Source organism: Erigeron canadensis, chromosome 8 (assembly GCF_010389155.1).
Source record: "Erigeron canadensis isolate Cc75 chromosome 8, C_canadensis_v1, whole genome shotgun sequence".
NCBI classification, from domain to species: Eukaryota; Viridiplantae; Streptophyta; class Magnoliopsida; order Asterales; family Asteraceae; genus Erigeron; species Erigeron canadensis.
The window spans coordinates 45,213,697-45,238,074 of record NC_057768.1 but is presented as its reverse complement, the minus strand read 5'-3'; the positions used below and the strand labels follow the sequence as shown (position 1 = coordinate 45,238,074).

The following is a 24,378-nucleotide window of genomic DNA, read 5'->3' as shown; positions in this document are numbered from 1 at the left end:
AGTAATTACTAAGTCCCTCCCAACTACTCTGAAAAAGAGTGCGAGACTGTGAGCCAACAACAAAATTTGCCACAAGATGAATTATGAATACACACATTAAGTGAAACTGAAAACATATTTCGGAATTAGTAGCATCATGTATATTCAAAACAAGCACCGATAAGTCTTAAGACGACTACTATCTATCTATCTATCTTTATCAGTATTTAAAAATATAAAAAACAAAAAAATCCCTAGGAACAAATAAGCCATAAAATTAATGAACAGTAACCCATGGGAAACAAACCGATAGCGATTTTTATTTATTTATTTATTTCTTCCTTTAGTTTTTTTTGGCGGGGACTCTGGGAAAAATAGTTTAGTCCTGTTATTCATATATGGCTGCAAAACTTTTGGTATTTCAACACCGTCCTTCTTTTGGTTGTTCTCAAGGATGCAGCGTAAGGTTCTCTCTGTTGCCGTGAGAGTCGAGTTCAAGAGATGACAATATTGCTTGGTCTGATCATTGCCCTGCAACAACATTAACAACATATACTCCGTATATAAATCAAGTCCAGTTCATTAAACTATTAAAAATTATTTACAACATGTAATAACAATCAGAGCTAATGAAAATCGGCAAAACAAGCACGGAGAGTTACTGGTTTTGGTCAATATGAATATCTTTTCGTCCGGGTTAAAACAGAGATAATTATGTAAGAAAGTAATCTAAGAAAAGTATACCAACAATCTTAAATTACTAAAAGATTTTAACTTTGAGACTTCAGTAATGAAAAAGGGGGGATCTTTGAGTTTTGAAGTATTAAATTAGGTGACAGATATTGCTAAGAAAAGTAGGGTTATTCAAGCTAAATCTGCATATATACTTGACATATTTTAATAGGGACATGTATCTTGCAAAAAACCATTATAGAAGCAAACTTACTTTCTTTTGTCCATATCTGATCTCCAAGTTCCTTGCCTGGTAATCGGTGCAATTAGAACATGACACGAGTTCTTTGTACTTGCCGGATGCAGGAAACCAAGCCTCCAAGTCATACTTCTTAGCTGCAGCATCGTTGAGCGCACCAGAGACAATATTCACTATCTGATAGGGCAACTCCAGCTGTAGCACAAAATTCCAATGAAGCGTATACCAAACTCACAAAAAAATGCAGCTTATATACTAATTGTTTCATGCAAATGATATTCTTTAGTATGTATGTATGTATGTATTAAACAGTCGTAAATGCTAAATCATGTTCTCTCATATAGCATAGAACCATGTCAAAAATTATCACTGTATGTATATTTGTGTATATTTATAGATATCTCTTATGCATCTATACTCACATGCCCTTCTTTACTCAAAACCATCCGAGACTGACTCGAATGGTAGCCAAAAAGTGTATCAATATGTTTTATTGAGCATGCCCTGCAGCATCTAATATATGTTATGGCACATATTACTATTAACAGTGATTCTTTGGTAGTAGATTAGGTTTTCAATACATTACATATTTTTATCGATTACAAATGTTGTTTAAACTATTTCGATCACTTTTGCACTACTATTAATATGTTATGTCAATTGCTTTATGTATGCCCAAACCTTATCTTCTAGACCCAAGATTCATAAAGCAGCACTAAATTTTGGTAAGGTTTCTTTTCTTTTTAGGTCTCATGTGAGTGTGCTTAGAAGTTATTCTATTCATAAGTCTATCATTATATATTTATATTCAATAGAATTTTAGACTAATGTAGCTTATTTGTTCATACTTTCATTAGGCTTCAGCCTTCATGTTTTCCATGCTCAAACTGATGTTTTAACTGGCCTTTTATGTATGCAATGCACACAAAGAATTATGACAACTAATGAAGCACACATGTATTTTATAAGCGTCGGACAGTACTAAAAAAAAGGGTTACCTCTCTATAGAATTCCTCAGCATTTTTTATCATCTCCTCATGCATTTTCCAAGAATCTTCTGGGCTGGTGATGCAGAACTGTTCGATTTTCTCAAACTGATGAACACGGAAAATTCCAAGAGTGTCTTTGCCATGCGAACCAACCTCTTTACGAAAGCAAGTTGAATATCCAGCATACCTGATAAATTTTCAACATTAAACAACCAAATACTGAGTATATATAAAATCAGGTGGGAACTTGGCAAACTGGATATAATAGGTCAAACAGTTCCTTTACCAAGGGTATTTTAGGTACCCGTCAACAATATTAGTCTCACAGATAATTGGTGTGTGAAACGACTAAATAAAACAAATCGCTTTTTTAAATTCCAAGTTGACCCATTTTCTTACAAGCAGAATAGCTCATACTATATTATACACAATAAATAGAATACACTATGGGAATGTAGGTTTTGGGCCATTTGACCCCATATCTTGTAAGTATATACTGTTTTCACATAAGCCATTTGACACACGTTAGAAATGAAACATGGCTTGAAACTATGAAAGACCCATTTTATAAATAAATGGCCTCTAATATTACTTTCAATAAAGATATGATGGTAAATTTTTTGCTAAAAGGGGATCGATCGTTGAGACCTTATTGGTAATTCTGATGGATGAATCCAATCTTTAATGTGATAAGCACAAAGTGGTTGTTCAGCAGTAGCAATCAAATACTTGTCCTCTCCTTCACCTGTTACCTATTAAAAAGAACATTCCCATTTCAATGAAGAGCTCGGTTGCAGATATGTAAAGTAGAGATATTGTATACAGTAATATATAGACCAATCAAAGCTGTCAACGGAAACAAGGTCTCAAAGCGGGTCAAATACCTAGGTTACAATTAAAAGATACGTAATAAAATTGTGTGTTTGTTTTTGGAGTACATTCATGCATCTTCCACCATTATAATCAACGTCATTTAAATCACTTGACAATTCAACAAACTTTAGGTTCCTTTTCACCAAAAAATCAACACCAAAATTGTAAAGTTCAAGCATTTACCTTGTACAGTTCATCATCAAACTGCGCTAATTGAGCGCACTTTCCCATGATATCCTTCTTCATAAAAAAAGGAGTCTGCATCGCAGTGTAGTTCCTTTTCACCAAAAAATCAAGACCAAAATTTATAAGAGCTTGGTTAAGAAGCACACCATCTCCTTTCAAAAAAAATCCTCTTTTACCAGCAACTTCAGCACCTAAATATCAACGAGAGAGTTGCATTAGCTGCCACAATTTTTTGCTTTATACTCGTATTACAATGATATGGCCGGGGCACCTTTTTTTTCCATAAACACATCCGTTCAAGGGATAAAACAAAACCAACTAAACCTATTAAAATATTGTAAATACTAAAATACCTGTTTTCGTATCCACAATACCAAGTTTTTTCACAAGCTCGACGTGATTTAATAGGCTTGGCTCTGTTCTTTTAATATTCTCTCCCCACGTCCGGACAATCTCATTATTTCCCTAATGAATGGTGGGTAATCATTTTTATGAGCTTACAAGTACTTACACAAATTATAAGAAAAGAGATCGAAAATAATTAATCAGGCCCACCTCATCATTGCTAACAGGAACTGAATCATGAACCATATTCCCAACCGTCTCTAACTTGTTAGATAATTCTGTCCACGCCTTTTCAACCTCGGTGTCTTTCTTTACAATCGAATACTTAATAACTCTTGCTTTGAATCGATTTATGCAGTTGCATATCCTGTGGGGAAACAAATTAGTGTTAAAATTTAACTCTTTTAAATACTGTTTTTTTTTTATAAAGTTACTACAGGGCATATCCTAAATAATATTGTTCATATCCTGACATATTGTAAGGTAAGTATATGACGATATTTACTACTTGTTTATAGAGTTTTTGACAAAGATGTTGATCAAACCAAAAAACCGTAACGAACATCCAAAAGAAAAACCAGATGTATGTCTGATTTCTAAAAAAATTTTAATTTTTTTTGCATACCATGAAGTAATAAATTTCTGGATCCACCATTATTGTCTGTTTTCCTCGGCATTCGCTCCAGCCTACAGAAGAATCAATTTGGAAAGTTTAGTTATAACCCCATTACATACACGTCTTGCGCGTGTAGTACATAAGTAGTTTGCAAAGAATGTGATAACAATGAGTAGAAGATATATATTAATTGGGTCTCATATTTCAAAAACATTGTAACATTGTTTCCATGCATCTAAGCTTATGGTAATTTGTTTCCATTATCGGAAGCTGATCGACAGAATCAAAAGCATTATATATGTTTGTTATAAATTTAGATTATCTATAATTCTAGAATGTGAAATCCCAATCCGAGGTTTATCAAGAAGCAGCTTTTCAAATTGACCACCTGTCATAAGTAATTATATATATGTTAGTCGATCTTACAATTTTATGTTTAGCCATTTTAGCCACTTGTTTGTTGAGCTTGATAAAGTCTCTTTTCAACTGTTCCAATTCAAATTGACCTGCAGCGAATCATCAGAAAATGAAAAGAAACTGTATTATAACGTACTTGTCAAGTCACACAAAACCAAAACAACGATAATTGGAGTTCAAGAAAATAATATCTTACGTTGACGCCACTCTTTGTCGAGTTGGATAATTTCATCTACAACCTCTACATTATTAAAACGTTTACGCTGGGACTCACGTATGATTTCTGGATCGTTACCCTTCTCCTCCCGAAAGAGATTTAAGTCCAGCATTTTGGCTTTCTCGATCTTTCTTCCTTATAAACATGACAATTGTTTATGAGTTAGAAACCAAACTCTAAAAACACGGTCATCAATATACAGTGTAATATTGTGTCAATTTATGCTCTTTAAATTGAAAAAATAAAAAAATAGAACACCCCAAAGCTGTTTGTGTTTTCTTTTTAGTCGAATTAATGACTACAACAATTAAATAGGGTTTATTATTTTGTTTAGAGTTAATTACTGAAATGGTACCTCACGTTTGCGTCATATTACTGGTTTCATACCTTTCCTTTCAAAATTACGCTGATCATACCTAACGTATGCAAATCTCCACTCAGACCATACTGGAGGCTAACGCCGTCAGCTGGCCGTTAAAACCTCCCCCGCGTGACTTGCACGTGAGGGGTAAATATGTAATATCGTGTTTCCTAATTACTGAAATGGTACCTAACGTTTGCATGATATTGCTGGTTTCATACCTATATGTTTCTTAATTATTTAAATGGTACATAATGTTTAGTTATTAATTTTTTTTATATATTTTTTAGTTTGTTTTATTTTTCTTTTATAAAAATTCTTAAAAACTTGTTATAATTTAATGAATAGTCAAAATGCACTTATAATCCACTAAAAAATAATACCAAATAGTTATTTCATAACAAAATATAAATATTAAAGTTCACGAATAACCAAAAATAGTAATAAAGTATCATAAAAATAATTTTAAAAAAAATAAAAATTTCTTTTTTAAAAATTTCAGAAATACCGCAACGATAATACCAGAAATATCAGCCAGTATTTACGGGTATTTAAAACATTGCTTTAAACTTCGTGTCACGGTAAATACTGACTTGTATTTCTGGTATTACCATTGCGGTATTTCCGGAATTTTTTCAAAAAAAAAAAAATTCCTCGCAAATTTTTTAAAAATTGTTTTATGATACTTTATTGCTATTTTTGGTTATTCGTGAACTTTAAAACTTATACTTTGTTATGAAATAGCTATTTGGTATTATTTTTTAGTGGATTATAAGTGTATTCTGACTATTTTCATTAAATTGTAACAAGTTGTGGAGAATTTTTATAAAAGAAAAATAAAAAAAACTAAAAAAAATAAAAATAAATTAATAACTAAACATTAGGTACCATTTAAGTAATTAAAAAACATATAGGTATGAAACCAACAATATCGTGCAAACGTTAGGTACCATTTCAGTAATTAGGAAACACGATATTACATATTTACCCCTCACGTGCAAGTCACGTGGGGGAGGTTTTAACGACCAGCTGACGGCGTTAACCTCCAGTATGGTCCGAGTGGAGATTTGCATACGTTGGGTATGATCAGCGTAATTTTGAAAGGAAAGGTATGAAACCAGTAATATGGCGCAAACGTGAGGTACCATTTCAGTAATTAACTCTTTTGTTTACGAAAGAAACCAAAAAAGTGATTTTTGAATTTTGTTTGCGGCCGAGAGGTCCACACGGAAAATTAAAAGTAGCAAGTAATTCCGACGACAGTAATAATTTAAAATGGTTATCTAAACTTTATACAATCAAAATCATATAGAGAGAATTAAATCAATACTTGATTGATATTGAAACAGTATGTTGAAAACTCCTTGTGCTGCTCTTTTCGATTTGTTACAAACGAACATAAACCAAAAACAATTCTTTTATTCGACAGATGACAGATCGCGATATATATGTAGGATAGTTTATAACTATATAGAGAGGGGAATTTCTTGGTGAGCGAGTATCTCTTCTGCCTCTTTCCTAGCTGACTTATAATTTTTGGCAACAAATAATAATACTACTCGTATTACGAGTACTTTTTTTTTGTAGTTGATTGTTGCCCGGGTTTTAATTGCCTCGCCGACTTCTCAAGGCCTAATTAAGGCTTCGGCCTTTTTGGTTCTTCTATCTTTTTCGGACCAAGCCCAATTCTTCTTTTCCTTAATTTGCCTTTTATATTTTCTATTAGATTAAAACCTTAGGAAATCAAAAATCTTATCAAATAATTCTTAAATATGATAATATATATAACTGATAAGATTGTAATTTTTTAATTAAAATAAATTAAATATTGAATTAAAGTTATACTAGCACGATACCGGCGCAATACGGCGGTGGTTGTGGCTGCAACAGTGTAGTGGTGGGGAACGAGTGCTGGTGGTAGAAAGGACGTTAAGTGGTGTAGATAATTAACTTAAAAGTAATTGGTATAAATAGTTAATGAAGATATTTTAAAAAATTAAATGACTGGTAGTGTAATATAATCATTAAGGTCATTTTAAACAATTCCTCCATATGACTTTCAACAAGGAAACTATTTTTTTTTTATAATATACTATAATATGTGGTATAGCTTTACACTCTCAATAGCAAAACAAGTAAAAATTTATACACTCTCATATATTAAGCCATATCTACCAATAAACTAAAACAGGATTGTGGTATTCTTTGTGCGACATTTGACACATTCTTAAAACGACACGTGTCTTTTTAATCAATAAATTGAATTTCTTAATTTTTTTTATTTGTAATGATTATCATTAAATTATTTAATATTATTGTGTTTCCATAATACACATGAATTTTTCATTCCTTATATATGTTTTAAAAACATTTAAATAATTATATTATCTTGCTAAAAGTCGTGCTTTTTAACTTATAAATTAAACAACGAAGTTTCTATGACATAGAAATCCTTATTTAATAAAAATTACTATTAATACATAATAACAATACAAATCTAATAAAATCCGATTCATGATGTTGATGATTATACTATTCACTTAATCACTTTGTGTATTATACAAAAAATTAGTATAAATCTATATTATTAAAAAGAAAAACTTCGAATATGGTGAGAATTTTAATATTGGAAGATTTTGTGTGGATAACATTTAAAAAATATCTAGCTTAGATTGTTTTTCAAGTTTTTAATAAAAAGTATAAAAAAACAAAAATTTCCATTGGATTGATAGAAGAGTGAAGTAATTTTATTTGCCTCTATGAAAAAAAATTCATTAAAAAAATAAATTTGTTAATAATTTTTTTAATAAGCTGTTGTAATTAGTTTAAGGCTACAATATTAATATTTGTTGTCTTCATTTGTAGAAAAATAGTTAGAAGCATTTTAATTAATAATATTATATATTTGTCTTAACCTTTAAATTAGATGATATCATTATCCATCTCAAAAATAATATTAGATCTTGACCAATATTTTTATGATATATGTTTATTAGACAGCCATTGAAAATACTAATTAAATGCGTTTGATAAATCAATATATTTTGAAAAAGAAGTTATGCAATATTTACATGTATAGATAATGAATCCGTACATCATACGGGTATTAAAACTAATATATATTATAAAACATAATCACAACTATTTTAAAAACTTTTGAATTTTATTTCAAGAATTAGTCTTAATTATTTGTTTTCTAAAGTGGTTATATACCACCTTTTTACTAATAAAACTACTTTCAATTCATCTATCACTTGTAAATATTTTCTATTCAAAATTTTCATTTTTCTTTCATCGCATGCCGTTCGTATTTTTCCTCATCTTCCAAGGAATATCAGCAGCACGAACATATATGATTAAGATTCAAACGCCATAAACTATTATCGTGTCGTTGTTATGCACACTTAACCTGCTAGGAGTGGAGGAGACATGTGATGGTCTAAGGTGGTCATGGACTCATGACAACTTCACGATTTTTATAAAACTCTATATTTCTTATACTATTTCTATGTTTTTATTCAATTTTATGGTAATTCCCCTAGACTAATGTAACTGAATTTTGTAGTTTAATTTTAAACTTTTTTTAGAAGGGCATGTTAGTTGGTTAATGGCTCGAACCCTAACAGTGACATTCAAGCGGATAGTATGCTAGAGGTTGGAACCCAAAGGCACCCTAGGAGACCAAAGGTGCAATAATACGGCTCGCACGCGTCTGAAGAGATAAATGACCGAAACCATGGGGAATTGAGATTCGATCCTTAGTATACAAGTCAACATCTCCTCCCCATAACCCCCAAAGAGCACGCAGGTGGCCACTTTATCTAATAACTTTACACTTATTAGTATCATATGAATTGTTTGACAACCCTAAAATAATAATCCTGACTCCGCCATTGCTTACTAGTATACTCTAAAACCTCATTAAATTAATACTCGATTAATTAAAAAACTTCAATAAAAATTAAAATGTTAAGTCTCAACTTTAAATAAGTGTAGTAAATTAACACTTGCTAAATAAATAACCTCGTTAAATTAATAAGTTATTTTGGTCTCAATATTATTAATTTATGGACTATTAAAAAACAATAACAACCTTAAAATTACTTAACAAAATCCAATTAGTAAGTTTGAATAACGTGAGTTTAATATATGGGAGGATACAATGATGAAAAAACTGTATAAGGGATCTGACTTCTCATAAACAATTTGACACACCATTGTAAGAAACTTCATAGCTTTTGGTCGAAACTTCGTAGCATTATCAAACACGAAGTGTGGTGAAAAGCAATGGTGCAAACTCTTAACCTCGGAGATTTTTTTTTTCTTGGGATCTTTAATTTCAAAGTTTTTTCATCCATTTTAAATACTTTTATAGTTTTAAATGGTTTGTTTTTCTTTCAACATGTAAATATTGCTTTTCTTTTTGTCATGCTATCTTCTTTTCATATTGTAACACTTTTGTAAATTTAAGAGTTACTAATTGACGGCTTGCTCATATTCATTTAGTAAGAAAGTAATTTATCAACCTGGGTAATACCCGGACATAATTATGATAAGTTTTTATAAAATTTTTAACTACATATAATCGTTACTCACGCTAATTAATTGAAAATGTGATAAACTAAACGTCAAAAATTGTAGAGAAAAAATATATATTAGATATTATACTAATTAAAGTAAGTCTCTAATTTATGTATATGTTTAATCTTCTTTTCTATAACAAATGAATCAATCTACCGTTACTATAAAGTTCTCTAAGTACCCTCATGGTTTATTTTTAATTCTTTCCTTAAGCCATAACTTTTCTATAAGAGCACTGAACCATATCTATGTCTATAAATCCTTATAAAATAAATTGGGTTTAAGACATTAAAACCCTTGTAAAGTAGATTGAGTTTAAAACATTAAGCACTTTTTTTATTCCTAAAATGTCCATTCTCACAAACAAAACCCTACGCCCTCTTCCAACCCCATCTTTTTCTCTGCCGAATAATAACACACACATATTGTCTATCATATCCACCCACCGCCTTCCATTACCATCTCCGCCATCTACACTATCGGCTCCGTCCATCACCACCACTGCCATAAATTCATCTAACAAATCAGTTCGTTTCTTCACCCCCAGCAATCTCCACCATCGCCGCCATCAATCATCTAACATTCCAACACCATCGGCAGTATTCAACCAAACATAAATTTCCTGCATCATTTTTTTTTATTGCGTATATTAGATTTTTAATTAATTTCTTACTTAGTTTTGTTTAATTTTTCAGATTTGTGTGCCGCCATTCAATCACCATCATCCCTGAATCGTTTCGAATAGAGGTATAAAAACTGTCGCATCCATCAATTTGCTTTAATCAGTTAAACCATCCCAACCAAGCTCATCAAGGTTAAGCTAGATTAGGATGATATACAATGTTCATTTGATGATATTTTGTTCTCAAATTTAAGGTCCATCTGTTTGCCCCATTTCCATTTTCACTTTCATACTTTTGGTAACCAATCTATAATCCTGCAAGTATTATCGTATTCAGGGGTAGTGATGTTTTTCTTCATCAAGCTTCAATGTCTACTTTTGGATATAATCTATTGGCAAAAAGTTGGCGAGGAAGATGCATAAGGTCTATAGCTTCATGTAGGAAACTCATGGAACTATCATATATATTCAGTATATGCATATCAAATTGGTTTTGTTCTTTGGGCTGGAAGGTATATGATGTTATAAGTCTTCCCGTGAGTATTACAATAGGTTTTATTCATTAGTCATTTAATTTAGTACACGTCTTATATTATGCATATTTTTAACGGGTTATGAGTGAGAATATTGTAATCTATGACTCCGATGGGAAATAAGTTCAATCTTAACTTCTCCCTGTAGTAATTACTAAATCTATACCCATCAAAAACTACTAGACCACCGCATATACAGGTATATCATCGAGTATCACTCCCAAGTGTATGCTTGCATTTACAGTACTTATTCCACCACTTGGTTTTAGCGCATGCATCATTGCAAGTACAAAGAATCCACAGATAAATTGAGATGCATGATACGAGTACATTTTTGACAATGTTAAATACCGTTTTATATATCGTTTGAAATTACTACCTCTGTACTGTATATCCAAGCATTATGAAAGAATGTTACTACAAGCATACTAGAACAGGTAAAGATGGGAAAGAAGTAGGGACATGAAATTTGAACTTAATTTATTCTGGTCACGACGGAATGCTTTCTGTGTATATCAATAGCTGAAGCTTTGTAAGTACACGAACCTTAATTTTCTTTTTATCTTTTGTACATAAGGCCTGACAATTTTGTGGTAACTATTGAAATGACTGGGTAAGGAAAAGTTATTTAGTCTGATATAGGGTCCCAAATTATCAATCCATGTATGTATGTTTGTAAATGTAATATTAGAATATCATTGAATTCTATGGGAAGGTGTCAGGTTTGTGTCACAAGCAGAATCGGACCTAAGCCGTATAGACATTCAGTTGGAGCGATAATGCTACAATTTCGGAACACCCTCTCTAAGGGAAAGAAAATTGATAGTTAACTTTGTATATTGGAGGTTCTGTGGACTAATAATACACTTCGGGTACATGTCTACCGGTTTGACCCATTTCCTTTTTAGCTTTTTCTTTTTCTTTTTATTTGATGTGTTCGTTAGGAAATGGACTGAAATTAACATCTCTGACACCCACATATCTTTTCTGGCTCAACTAATGTTAACAACAGTTGGTAGTGTTTTTATGGGTTGAATGTGACTTATTGTTTTGTGATTGAAGTCGGGGCAAGATTGTGAATATAATTGTTCCTCGGTATGATTTTGCTTCCGCCGAAGTTAACAACGTGGTTTATGCTGTTGGAGTTTACGGGCGAATGGAGAGTCTTTCTTGTGACGAAGCATACAACCCCAAAACTAACCTATGGAGGCTAATCGAGTACCGAAGTTTGGTTTGGAATGATGGAAGATACGCTTTTGTGTTTTTCACTTGAAGAGTAGGGAAGATATAACACATTATGGTATGACTTTGGATGCATCTCCTGGGTGAGAATGGCATATTTTAAACATTAAGCCACCTGATTTATGTTTGTCTTGTGTCACAATTAAGGCATAACATGGCTAATCATAGATCATCCTTTTACCTTGCATTTTGAAATTGTTGTATTTGGCCTATCATTGCAAGATGATGTCGTGTTAGTGTAATTTTGGGAGGATCTACTATTTGCAAAAGTAATTGATTTTTATAAGTTGTTGAATTTGAAAAGCAAGACAACATATTTGTGACATTTTGACTAAACGAATTTGTATTGCTATGTTTTGAAATGAATGCTATAAAACTGGTTCGAATGGCGAAAAATACACAGCTTTGTTCGTACATCCTTACGACACAAAGACACCATCACCTTTAATCGTGGTTTCTTAGACGTACCGCTGCAACACACGAGCACCCATCTAGTATTCTCAAAACTAAGATGGATTTGAAAACATTGATTATAAATTTGTAGCTAAAATAGAATATAAAGACACATTAACATTAAAAAGTTTCAAAAATAAGTCATGTCATAGTATTATTTTTATATGGAAAGTGTAGAGTCGTGGTTGTGTCATATATAGAAATTCATAAAAAGATATTACCTCATAATAATTTTGTTTATTTATAATAAACTTCATAGCAGAGTTATCCAAGAATTTAGAAATGACAAATCCAACTTATAAAATGACACATGTTTTTTTAATTTAATGTAGAGATAAGAATTTCCACATTTTTTTAGAAAAAGGTTTTTTTGGTTTGACTTGACTGAATTCATGAGCAACCGTCGGTCGAGTGTGGGCTTATAAATATACGTCATATATATTTAAAAAATTCCAAAAATTAAATTTAATAAAGTAAAAATAAAAATATTCTCTATGTGAAAAATACAAAATAATTTCCATCATCTGTTTCTCTCTCTTGATCACACACTCTCATGTCTCATTGATATTCTTTCCTCTATATATCTAAATAAAGATAAAGAAAAAAAAAATATATATATATATATACAAAAGGGGGGTTTATTTGGTTTTATCTGCTACTACAACTTTACAGCTCAAAAATTCCCAATTTCTTTCTCTCAAGCAAGCATTTTGCAGATCCAAAATAATTATTACTTTATTTAATTGATATTAAAGGTAAACATATTCTTCAATTCAGTTTATTACTATTATTGTTGATATTCTGGACTGGAATGATGATGATGCTAAAGTTAGTTCCTTGAGCTCTTTCTCAAATTAGGTTCGTTTATCTCTCTAATTTACACTCACCATTACATGTATATAGTTTCATTATATATATTATATATATGTGTGTGTGTGTGTGTGAATATGTGACAACCATTTTCCCTGCTTTCAAATAATTATATTACATTACAATTGATTCCGGTGCGGTGGATAGGTTAGATGCTTGCGCAGGGGCGGAACTAGGATTGAAAGTCACATGTAGCACAGTTTTTTTACCGCTAGTTAGTAAACGATAACGACTATATTGTCAGGATTTTTAACACTTTTTAAGGAGTGTAGGCTATCTTTAGCGATTTTTAAGAGTATTTGGCCCGCACAAATACGTCTTTACAAGCTTCATTGCTAGTAAAATCTTTGAAAAGTTTAGAAACTGGTATAGCGAATTTCTTTGACCTGTAGCACCAATAAAGAGCACAGCGTTTTTTTTTTATAAAAAAAATCACACTAAATTACTTGACTGGACTCGTAGCCCAGGCTACCCCTACCTTAAATGTAGTTCCGCCCCTTTGTTTGCGCTAACAGTACTTGGTGTTGCCATACTGGAGATATTTGCCATATCAGCACCTAAAAAAACAACATTGAATCACATATTCCTGTGGTGTGGTCAGACTGATATTTTAATGTTAAAAAAAATAAAACACAAAACACACATAGCAATCACCATGCCATCAAGCTGATATATGGGGTGTGGTAACTGGTAACTGCCGTGGTTGTGTATCGTGCTGGTGATCCACAACTTCCACACCGAGTTTCCTAATTTGATGAAACATACATATCTTATGTTAACTACATGTATATATGTATGCAATTATGTATAGATAATGTACTCATAGTTACTGGCATAACAAGATGGATAAATATTACGAAATTGTTCGATATACATATTTGCAGTTGAAATTGTTATCTCTAATGGAATTTGTTCATCTTGCAGCTTCTAATTAGACTGGATCATTTACTCAGCATGTGTATGTCCAAAGTAAGTTCTCGATGCCTTGGTGTATCAGATGATGTATAGGAACTTTCTTAGGCTCAATCAGCACTACAATGGGCATTCCAAAAGATCTACGAGAGCCATTGTTGTTGTACATTCTATTGCTATGCCGTTTGATAAGCATCAGCCAAGGTCTCACTCCTGATGGTATGCCAACTTTATTAATTCTCAAATATAGTTACATATTATAAAAATTAACTTAAATTTGAAATTTGGAGATGTAAGAAGCGTTTTCCATAAATTATAAATGACCATATTTTCATTACTCCAGTCGTCTAGTTCCCAACACTGACCATTTGCATTGAGTTTTTTTTGTAATAACCAAGGTTGTAATAAATGTCGTATTCGGTGAACGCTTTATTATTGTGCTTAATTGACCAGGTGAAGCTCTTGTTAACTTCCGAACAAGCATTATCAGCTCCGATGACGTTCTTGGTCAGTGGAGGCCCGAGGATCCTGATCCATGCGGATGGAAAGGGGTACAATGTGATCCAAAAACCATGAGAGTTATTTCTTTGTGAGTCATCAGAACCTTATAAAATATATTATTGTTAATGGAGTTGAATTTACCAAGTTCTGGGGAGTTGATGTCCAGTTATGTTTAAGTGCTGCATATATTTTTCCTCGAGCCATATTTTCTAAACGAACCAAAGCTAATCCAGATTGCTCTTGTAAAAGATCTGTTACCGAACAAAATCATTTATTTTGCAAATGATTCATATTGTCAAGTGTACCCATTCCATATTTTATCCAGATCAAATGATCCGCGGCTGCCAATATACCTCGCGGCAACAAAAATGTATCTTCTTTTACCTGTATGTGTCTTGTAATCACTGTTGTCTTTTCATTTTCACAGAAATGTTTCTCATCACAAGTTAAAGGGACAACTATCACCAGATATTGGAAAACTAGATCACTTGAAATTCTTGTAAGTGATTTTGAGTTTTCCTCAAATAGTTTGTGCATGCTTACCGTAAATAGGTTATGCGTGATACAATAACTGATGCTACACATGTAATGTGCTGTAGAGATCTTCATTACAACAATTTTTATGGAGCCATTCCTCCAGAGCTAGGAAATTGTACAGAGCTACAAGGATTGTAAGTTGTTCCTCCAGAATTATATTCTTGTTTTTATTTCAATGAATTATGCTGGAGGATGCTATTTGTCCTTTTTCCCCATTTTGTTTGAATAAATTAAATTTGCGTATTATTTTAACAGATTCTTACAGAATAATTACTTGAGTGGATTTATTCCTACTAGATTGGCAAATCTTTCAAAGCTCCAAACATTGTAAGTCAAATCCACTCTTTTGGTTGGAAAAACATATATACTTTTACATATGCGAAAATCCAAATGAGATATAGACTTTTGGGGTATGAATGCTATCTGCATTCTGCAATTTATGTTGTGCAGCTTGTTCTGGAAAATTGAGGATAGAAAAAAAGAAAATGGCCTTTTGATATTGCGTTAAATATATTTAAAGAAGAATCATGAGTGTTTTTGCTTTCTTATGTTACAGGGATATCTCTAGCAACTCTCTTGATGGGAGGATTCCAACCTCAATTGGGATTTTGGGAAACCTCATAAATCTGTAAGCATATCTGTTCCTTTCTCCACATTCCATCTGTATGAAGTCTGATCTTTGTACTGACTTGTATTGTATGTAAACCTTGTAGTAATGTATCGTTCAATTTTCTGGCCGGTCCGATCCCAACGGATGGTGTTCTTGGCCAATTTGGAAGTGACTCGTGAGTTCTTAATAATGCTTCCCTGCTTAATACATTGATCAGTGTAAACCATGAGAATAAATGTGTATAGATTAGGGTTGTTCTCCACAATTTGGTGGTTTCTTTATATGCTAACACAAATAGTTATACTGGTATGCTTGCTCAATATGAAATCTGAAAACAAGTGAAAACATTTGTTTGGATGCTTGCAGCTTTGGTGGAAACAGTGACTTGTGTGGGAAACAAATTAACAAGTTGTGCAAAGATGATGCTGGAAATCAACAGCCTACAGGTCTCAGCTTTCATCCTTTCATTAAGCACTATTAGTTTCTTGCTTTTGGAAGCTTTATTTACTCTGTGCTTGACAGTTGACTGATCCATTCTGTTTGTATAGGGAGCCAAAATGTTAAAAAGAATTCTGGGCGGCTACTAATCAGTGCTTCTGCTACCGTGGGTGCATTGCTGCTGGTTGCATTGATGTGTTTCTGGGGATGTTTTCTTTATAAAAAGCTAGGGAAAAATGATGCCAAAGGGATTGCAAAGGATGTCAGTGGAGGTGAGATTCTAATAACCATTCAATGGTTTTTGTTTTTCGTATGTATGTTATCTCAAATTTTCGTCTATTAATCAAGATTGGGCTTATATCGGTTATAAATTGCTTCAGGTGCATCCATTGTTATGTTTCATGGAGACTTGCCATACTCATCAAAAGATATTATCAAGAAATTAGAAACTCTAAATGAGGAGCACATAATAGGTGCTGGAGGCTTCGGAACAGTCTACAAGCTGGCAATGGATGATGGAAACGTTTTTGCGTTGAAAAGAATAGTTAAGTTAAATGAGGGATTTGATCGTTTTTTTGAGGGGGAGCTTGCAATTCTTGGAAGTATTAAGCACAAATACTTGGTGAATTTGCGAGGTTATTGCAATTCACCTACATCCAAGCTATTACTATATGACTACTTGCCAGGTGGCAATCTAGATGAAGTTCTTCATGGTAAATCAGTTCTGTTGATATTGTTGGTTAATTAGACTAGAAAGGAAGTCATGTAACTGTTAAGTTAAATGGTTGTGATTTTACAGAAAAGAGCGATCAACTAGACTGGGATGCACGGCTCAAAATTATTATGGGAGCTGCAAAAGGGCTGGCTTATTTACATCATGATTGCTCTCCTCGAATTATACACCGAGACATTAAAGCAAGCAACATTTTGCTTGATGGAAATTTGGAGGCCCGGGTTTCTGATTTTGGACTCGCAAAACTGCTTGAGGATGAGGAGTCTCACATTACAACCATTGTTGCTGGAACTTTTGGATATCTAGCTCCAGGTAATCGACTCTGGCTAGTAGAGGTGGCAAAATTGGCGGGTAGGCAAATAGAGGTGGTAAAAGGGTTACTTTGGTACTAGTCGTCAATCCTGTTGAATTGACCTCAAAATCTGTTTATCCAGTTCAAATTCATATTATGATATATTAGTGTCTCAGCTATGCTTGCAAAATATATACTATTACTATGTATCGACTATTGAATCTATTTGAATAAAGTGATTTAGACGCCTTAATATTAGACTTTTTACTTGTACGACCCATTTAACTTGTTAGAGATCTTACATTCCTCAAATCAACACATTTATAATTTAACTGTTAGACAGATACCTTTGATACAATGTCGTTTTTTTAACTTCCTTTTTAGTTTTTAGTTGTGTAATTTACTGATCCCTTACTTTTCCCTCCTCTCATAATACAAAGAAATCAGCGTTAATTAGTTTGTGGAAATTTTGATGCAGAGTATATGCAAAGTGGTAGAGCTACAGAGAAAACAGATATTTATAGTTTTGGTGTACTTATGCTTGAAGTTGTAAGTAGAAAGAGGCCCACCGATGCTTCTTTTATAGAGAAAGGCCTTAATATTGTCGGCTGGGTACGTTTCTACCTCCATCTACTGCGTGCATCCTACCTAAAATTAATATCCTATCAGTGTGCGTTCAAGTGAAAGCAGCAATTTTGATCCATTTGCCTAAAATGGTTGATTTGGATTGTTTTTCATCTTTCATGTGTCAAATGAGTAAAAAGCTTACAGCTTAGCTAATGAAAAGAAGGTCCATTGGGTTCAGCACGTCAAACATGTTATATTGACACCCAAAGTATTTTAAATGCCTAGAACCTCCTAAATCTTTTCTTCAGATAAAAAAATAAAACAAAAACGATAGTTGGCTTAATAGTATATTTTTCTAATGTTGATCGTATATTAATATTATATAATTCAACTAAGACAAAATAGTGGTGACAGATCAGCCTATTCCTGCCTGAGCCATTTTGGATCTGTATTCACAAGTTACCAATTTGACCCATTACGTAACCCGCCCAGTTACTATATCTACTTCAAGCATAGATCCTATATCCTGACATCCTGCAATGTTTAACGTCTTACTCGGACTATCTGTATCTTTTCGATTCTAATCTTGTCGTTTCTTGATGCATTTTTCAGTTGAATTACTTGGTAACTGAGGATAGGCAGCATGAGATCATTGATGGAAACTGTGAGGGTGTGGAGGCAGAAACACTAGATCCCTTGCTCTCTGTTGTAATTCAATGTGTTTCTTCAAATCCAGAAGATCGGCCCACAATGCACATGGTGGTAAAAACACTAGAATCTGATGTTGTGACTCCATGTCCAAGTGACTTTTATGATTCCTCATCAGATTAAATTGCTTTCTACTACTTCCATTTCATGCAACTACTGCCCATGAGTTGGAGATTGAAACAGACACGGGGGACAAGAGCTTTTTGTTTTGCAAATTCATTTTCCACTTCATGATCCATTCTTTGTGCATATAGACGGTAAAAAGATTATCTTCATATTGTTGCAGCTAATAGGGAAGCAGCACCTGTGAAGTGGTGTTTTTCTCCATCTCGTGATCATATGTTTTTTTGGCTTTTGATATTTAAAATTGCCTTTTCTCTTGTTGTCTCATATGTATATGATGATCTCTAGTCTGTCGCCTTTCATTGGAGGATGATTCTTGGTGAATGGTGATGCCATCTTTGTAATATACGCTCTTTGTTGATAGTTAAAATGAAAGTTTTCATTGGTTATGCCGGTAATATCCATCATGCAAATCTCTCTTCTAGGTTGTATGACTTTTTCACTCATGGATTTGGTCTATATTGAGTTTGTAATGCATGAGAAATGTGGCTCAGTGGCTGTGATCAAGTGTATCCATGGTTCAAGGTGTTGTCACACCCTTGCTCAATGGTTGGACCCTTGGGGATCATTAATCAGTGGTGTTCGTCAAGTAGGGATGGAGCTAGATTTTTTATTTATTTATTTATTTTTATCAATGTTCAAATCAACTGGTTCATAAAGGTTAGAAAGGAGTAATGATATACGTCCTCAATTTCGTAGGCTAAAAACGTGATTGAAAATCTAGTGCTGGATATGGATTTCACTCAAATTTCTTTTTAACTTTAGCCTTGTCATGTGAGAGTTTTGAGCATGCGTTCAGCGGTTTAGGTATAATATCAGTATCACACTAGTCACTTTTAGCATTTTTCTAAAAGCAATACCAAAATGGTACTAAAAGTACCCATAGTATAATTATCTTATAATTTTGTGTTCATGGGGGTTGGTTGATTTTGCTCTACACAAGGTAGCTTCTTCACCTTTTTCATTGCATCGACTGGTGTTGATTGGGACCGCGGGAAGTTCAAGTTTTGGCCAATTGTGAACCCATCCGAGGTAATCGACACCCAAGCCAGAACTAGGTTACCCGATCAAAGATACCCAAATCAGGGTTAATGATCTTAACTCTACTAAATATGGCTTATCATTCATTCATAGGATTATAAAGCCTATTGTTTATTGATATATTGTCATCTTTTTTTTCCCCAGAACATTAACGATATTGGTCTTGTAGTGTGTTACAATGGAAAAATTGTAGTTTTAGTTAAGAAGTGATTCCTATATAACAAAATATAATTTCTGCAGCATTGCTACAACAAATGTTTCTTTATCAAATGACATGCAAAAATATTTTTAAGGATGATGTTATGTTATTCGAACAAACCATTAAAACACTCCTCAAGATGACAAATTTATTTAAAAATTTTAATGATCTCGAAACCACATGAAATAAAACTCGTGTCGCTCATCAAGTTGTATACGGAGTATTTCAGAGCCAAGGAGAAACATAAGCATAGTTTAAGCTAAATTTAGATAAAGCTTCAAAGACCCCAGTACCGGAAGCTGCCACAAGGTGTCTGTATCAACTTCCATAAGATTTTGCTTCACACCTGTGCCACTAACTCACTAAAGAAATAATCTTGTTATTACTACAGAAGAAGTTTGAAAAGTACACACAATGTTGCACAGTTACTTGCATTTCCAGTAAATCGATTAGTCAAAAACAAGCTTGTACAACATCTAAACATGAGATGATACATTTATCAGCGAAAAAACTCTCTTCAGTTGCAAAAGGTGATTCAAGCAAGTTATCATACATGAAAAAAAGCAATGATTTTCACTCTAGAAAAAGAAAACAATATAAAACATAATACATGTATCTAATATCAGCATTTGATCCAAGAGATGCATATCTGGTAGGGGTGGACTGTAGGTGTAGCCACAAACTTTACTTGGTTGCCTGTGCAATTATATTGCTTATAGAATTGGCTTCTTCTTTGGCTGCCTCCACCAAAGAATCCTGTAAAACACAAACATCAAAACTTCAGCCCCCCCGAGATGGAGACGAAGACATGGAGAAGTGAAAAAATCTGTATGGACTAGGCTGAAAAATTAAAACAGTCCTTGGTTTGGCTCTGCATTCAGTATATTTTCCAACAAGCATTTCTTAGTTTTTTTGGGAGGTAACAAAAAAGCAGCCTCAGTTTGGAACAGTATGGTTCGGTTCAGAACCAGAATGGTTTATTCTATGACTATTTATTTTTCAAACTTTAAGGGCATCAATTTTTATATTATTAAAATGCACCTATAGAGTATCTGTCAGATTATTTTTAGCTTCGTAGTTGGGTCCAGCTTCATCCCATATGAACCCCTCAAGAGACGTATTCTTTTAAGATTCGTACCTGTGAAGCCACTAAACGAGCAACTGTCTTTTTGCTTGATTCCTGAAGTTCCCCAGCAATTAGTACCTCATCCAGTATATAATATGCCTGCAACGAGCATTGACACATACTCAGTACAGTAACCACACCAGTGTCTTATAAAGTACCAACACTTGACCAAGGTTTAGGAGAAGGGAGTTGATTGTTGGTCCAGATTTATATGATACCCAACAACGAAATATATATGTATAAGGACCAAAAACAATAGCATTAATAACTAACAAGCCAGTGATTTGGCACAACCTGACTATAAAGAAATGTTACAACTTATTCACCATGTCTCAAATCAAAAAAGTAGTGAGGAGTATGAGTTAGATATCAAGCTGAGAAAAGACACTATACCTTGTGAAAATTGAAGATCAGGTCAAGCTCACAAACCTAGCATACACAATTTTGAAGTTAGATTTGACTTTCAGGTATAAGAGGTGTCTACTAATTTCACATTTATTTGTCATTTCTTCATTTTTAATAAGGCAAGACCATATAACACATTTTTTCAAATGTCTCGCAGGTTTAGATTACTTACACTTCCAAAGTAACGATCTAGAATCTCAACATAGTGATGAATGATCTCAAGGACTTCCAATTCATTGTCTTCCTGGCTAATGCACATACAGAAGTAGAGGCTGGCATATCTAACACATAAAAGAAACGAGGTGAAAGTAACCAGTTACAAAAGATAATCAACAGAGATTAGTAACAACGGATTCTTTTAAAATGAAAACATGGTAGCAAACTAGCAATATTAGAGAATACCTTTTGTAAACGACTTTAAATCCTCTCCACTCAACAAAATTGCAAAGTTTGGGGCCACGTGTAAGAATCATTCCACTGAGCTCTCGTATCACCTGGATAAAATTTGCAATTTAGGTAAAATACATTGGTCGAAAAGATCTGACTTATTGACCATGCAAAAGCCAAGTTATGTTGGTGGAAGTAATAAAAATGTTATAGTTGAATATTGATCTAGCATACCTTACTTCTTTCTTTCTGGGAATAAGGTGAATACCATTTTGTAAGCCTAACTTTTCCTTGACGGCTTATTAAGAGGACAAAATGAATCTGGAGAAGGAAATGTACCCTTATCAACATGGTAATAAGAGAAAGAGGGACAGAGGATGTGAAAAGGAAAGAATGCATCAGGAGAGATACAAGAACAGATAAAAAGCACAGCATGTTGATCCCATGTGATAAACACAGCGAATGCAAAATCACGGCTTGTAATTCCAGACTTGTAAAGGTAAAATTTCTTAAAGAGGCTTCATGTTCAAACTTCAAAACACTACATACCCTGGCAATAGAATTGCCAAACGCAAATGTCACAGAAAACGAACATTTCTTCTATAACATTATCAATTGCTACATGAGAAGTTAAGTATTTTCTTCTAACTTGTAAAAAGTAGAATTAAGATAGTTTGCCAAATTTGAATCTACTTTTTATATATGCAATGCTAGACTAGCGACTAATTCGCACTTCCTACATACACCTAAATGCTGACCCACCGATCTTCTCTTGAAAAAGTTTGTATCGTCCTTAATTTCTCTGGGGCTTCACAAAATACAAGCGGGCCAAACTTGCAAAGCATGTTGTAATCACATGCCATATATCTAAAATCAACATATGCGCAGGTAATAATAACATTAAGCTTGTAAATAACTAGATATGCTCCAATCTACACCTCTAAATGATAAAATGTAGAGAATTAGAAAACGGACCCTCTAAATGGTAAAATGTACATTTGTATGTATGAATAACTAAAGACCCTTTAACTATTCTCTCAGCAAATAGTTAACTAAATTGTTGGTTAAACTATTACAGAAGCCAATATAGGCTTGATGTACATAGGATTCAATTCAAATTTTGTGTACATTTATATAAAAACCTGAGTAAAGAAATGCACAAAAGGTAATGCACCTTTACAATGAAGAGAATTATAAATCAATGGCATTCAGTAACATGATTAAAAAAATTACACGCATTGGTATACCTAGAAATTCCACTGTAACCATGTCACTTACGTACATTGTCATAGGCTCATAGCCTTCGGCTCCATTCTTGAGTTTTATTTTGAGGAGATAAGAAAAGAAAGGGTAAGAAATTTTTAGTTTTTGTATTCTTGAGTTTTTGTTTTAAAAGAAAGGGAAGGGAAAGAAAGGGAAAAATAGAGTGTTTTGATCCCAAAACTTTCTTGCCACTTTTGGCAAGATTTGGAAGGAAAAGTGGTTAAACTATTATTATACCCCTCAAAATTATATAAAGGTTTTAATTACTACAAGGCTATAAATGTAAAATTGTATCTTTTTACCCTTTCTTTTCCTTCCCTTCTAAGTCAAGAATACATTCAACTATCAACTTTCTATTCTTTTCTTTCAACTCGAGAATGCCTCTTTTTTATATAACTTTCTATCCTTTCTTCCCCTATCCAATCTTCTCTTTTCTTTTCTTTTAATAAAAACTCGAGAATACAGTCAAGTTTCTATGTACTCGACTTGCAAACAGCTCCTGACTACACCTAATATTCATAGGGAAGCTATGGAGCACCAAAGCTCATCGGCTCTAGCCTCTTACAAAACATAGAGAAGAAAGTATTTGCTACAAAATTCTTTCCTTACATTTTGCACAAAGATTGTTCCTACAACTCAAAATCGCATAGTTTGTGACTTTCTTATTACATCTAAAGCAAGAAATAACTAATAATAATAAAAACTAAAATGTTGTTTCTAACTAAATCACGACCATGCAACTATACAGCATTAGCTAAACTTTTGTTATACGCTAAATTTCTTACATGTGTATGTACGAATAGAACTCTAACAATGGAGCACATGACATCCAAGAGTATATGAAACGCTTCTATTCTGATTTTATTGTTACGTGTTGATTATGCTTTCCTAAAGACATCACCTATACACAGCCGCCCCGTCGGATTATGTAATTCATAGCTTCTTCTACTACTAGTAGTAGCTATGGCTCTACATAAATATGAATCAAAGTAACTATATATAAATAATAATTGATAATATAAAACCTAATTCAACTAATTACTCGATAAATATGTAAAATAAAAAATAGGAAGTGACCATGGCTGAAGAAGACGAAAAGTTCCGAGATCTGAAAGAAATATCTGCAGGAGAACGTAGATCCAAATTAAATAAGAAAATGAATGAAAATATTTTGAGAATGAGATCGGTCCGAGATGGAGAGAAAATGAACAACCTCGAGCTGGCCAAGATCGATGGATGGATGGATGGATCAGAAACGACTAAAATTATTTCCCGGTTTAGTTAAGGTTTTTAATTAATCCGATGTTGATTTTGTAGACCC

The 24,378-nt window shown here is 33.1% G+C and overlaps 3 protein-coding genes and 1 long non-coding RNA gene across 7 annotated transcripts; 2 read left to right on the top strand and 2 right to left on the bottom strand.

The window, feature by feature from the left end:
• Positions 1 to 101: 101 nt before the first annotated feature.
• Positions 102 to 4,665, bottom strand: LOC122610960 (serine--tRNA ligase-like). Its single transcript, XM_043783912.1, has 9 exons — positions 4,533 to 4,665; positions 4,308 to 4,425; positions 3,514 to 3,670; positions 3,312 to 3,423; positions 2,956 to 3,149; positions 2,548 to 2,651; positions 1,909 to 2,086; positions 926 to 1,105; positions 102 to 510 (listed from the first exon to the last, which is right to left on the bottom strand). Exons 1-9 carry the CDS (start codon positions 4,663 to 4,665, stop codon positions 307 to 309), a joined length of 1,380 nt encoding a protein of 459 aa, XP_043639847.1. The 3' UTR covers positions 102 to 306.
• Positions 4,666 to 9,797: 5,132 nt separating this feature from the next.
• LOC122611125 lies at positions 9,798 to 12,187 on the top strand. Of its 3 annotated transcripts, XR_006325476.1 has the most exons (3): positions 9,801 to 10,094; positions 10,191 to 10,242; positions 10,455 to 12,187. It is a non-coding gene; the product is annotated as an uncharacterized LOC122611125 (long non-coding RNA). The 3 variants fall into 3 exon arrangements; XR_006325475.1 differs by having other exon boundaries at positions 9,798 to 10,242; XR_006325477.1 differs by having other exon boundaries at positions 9,798 to 10,371.
• An 825-nt stretch (positions 12,188 to 13,012) lies between these two features.
• Positions 13,013 to 19,034, top strand: LOC122578455 (LRR receptor-like serine/threonine-protein kinase FEI 1). The gene is made up of 14 exons (XM_043750425.1): positions 13,013 to 13,203; positions 14,140 to 14,346; positions 14,581 to 14,716; positions 15,056 to 15,127; positions 15,228 to 15,299; positions 15,421 to 15,492; positions 15,722 to 15,793; positions 15,879 to 15,950; positions 16,142 to 16,221; positions 16,324 to 16,485; positions 16,594 to 16,926; positions 17,013 to 17,258; positions 17,717 to 17,850; positions 18,418 to 19,034. The coding sequence occupies exons 2-14, from the start codon at positions 14,253 to 14,255 to the stop codon at positions 18,634 to 18,636; spliced, it is 1,764 nt and encodes a 587-aa protein (XP_043606360.1). The 5' UTR covers positions 13,013 to 13,203; positions 14,140 to 14,252; the 3' UTR covers positions 18,637 to 19,034.
• A 1,248-nt stretch (positions 19,035 to 20,282) lies between these two features.
• On the bottom strand, positions 20,283 to 24,378 carry LOC122578156 (AP-1 complex subunit sigma-2). 2 transcript variants are annotated; one of them, XM_043750054.1, is made up of 8 exons: positions 24,271 to 24,378; positions 24,135 to 24,178; positions 22,029 to 22,115; positions 21,810 to 21,901; positions 21,580 to 21,688; positions 21,396 to 21,431; positions 21,015 to 21,101; positions 20,283 to 20,632 (listed from the first exon to the last, which is right to left on the bottom strand). In XM_043750054.1, the coding sequence occupies exons 2-8, from the start codon at positions 24,135 to 24,137 to the stop codon at positions 20,561 to 20,563; spliced, it is 486 nt and encodes a 161-aa protein (XP_043605989.1). In that variant the 5' UTR covers positions 24,138 to 24,178; positions 24,271 to 24,378; the 3' UTR covers positions 20,283 to 20,560. The 2 variants fall into 2 exon arrangements, with proteins under 2 accessions (XP_043605989.1, XP_043605990.1); XM_043750055.1 differs by having other exon boundaries at positions 24,268 to 24,372.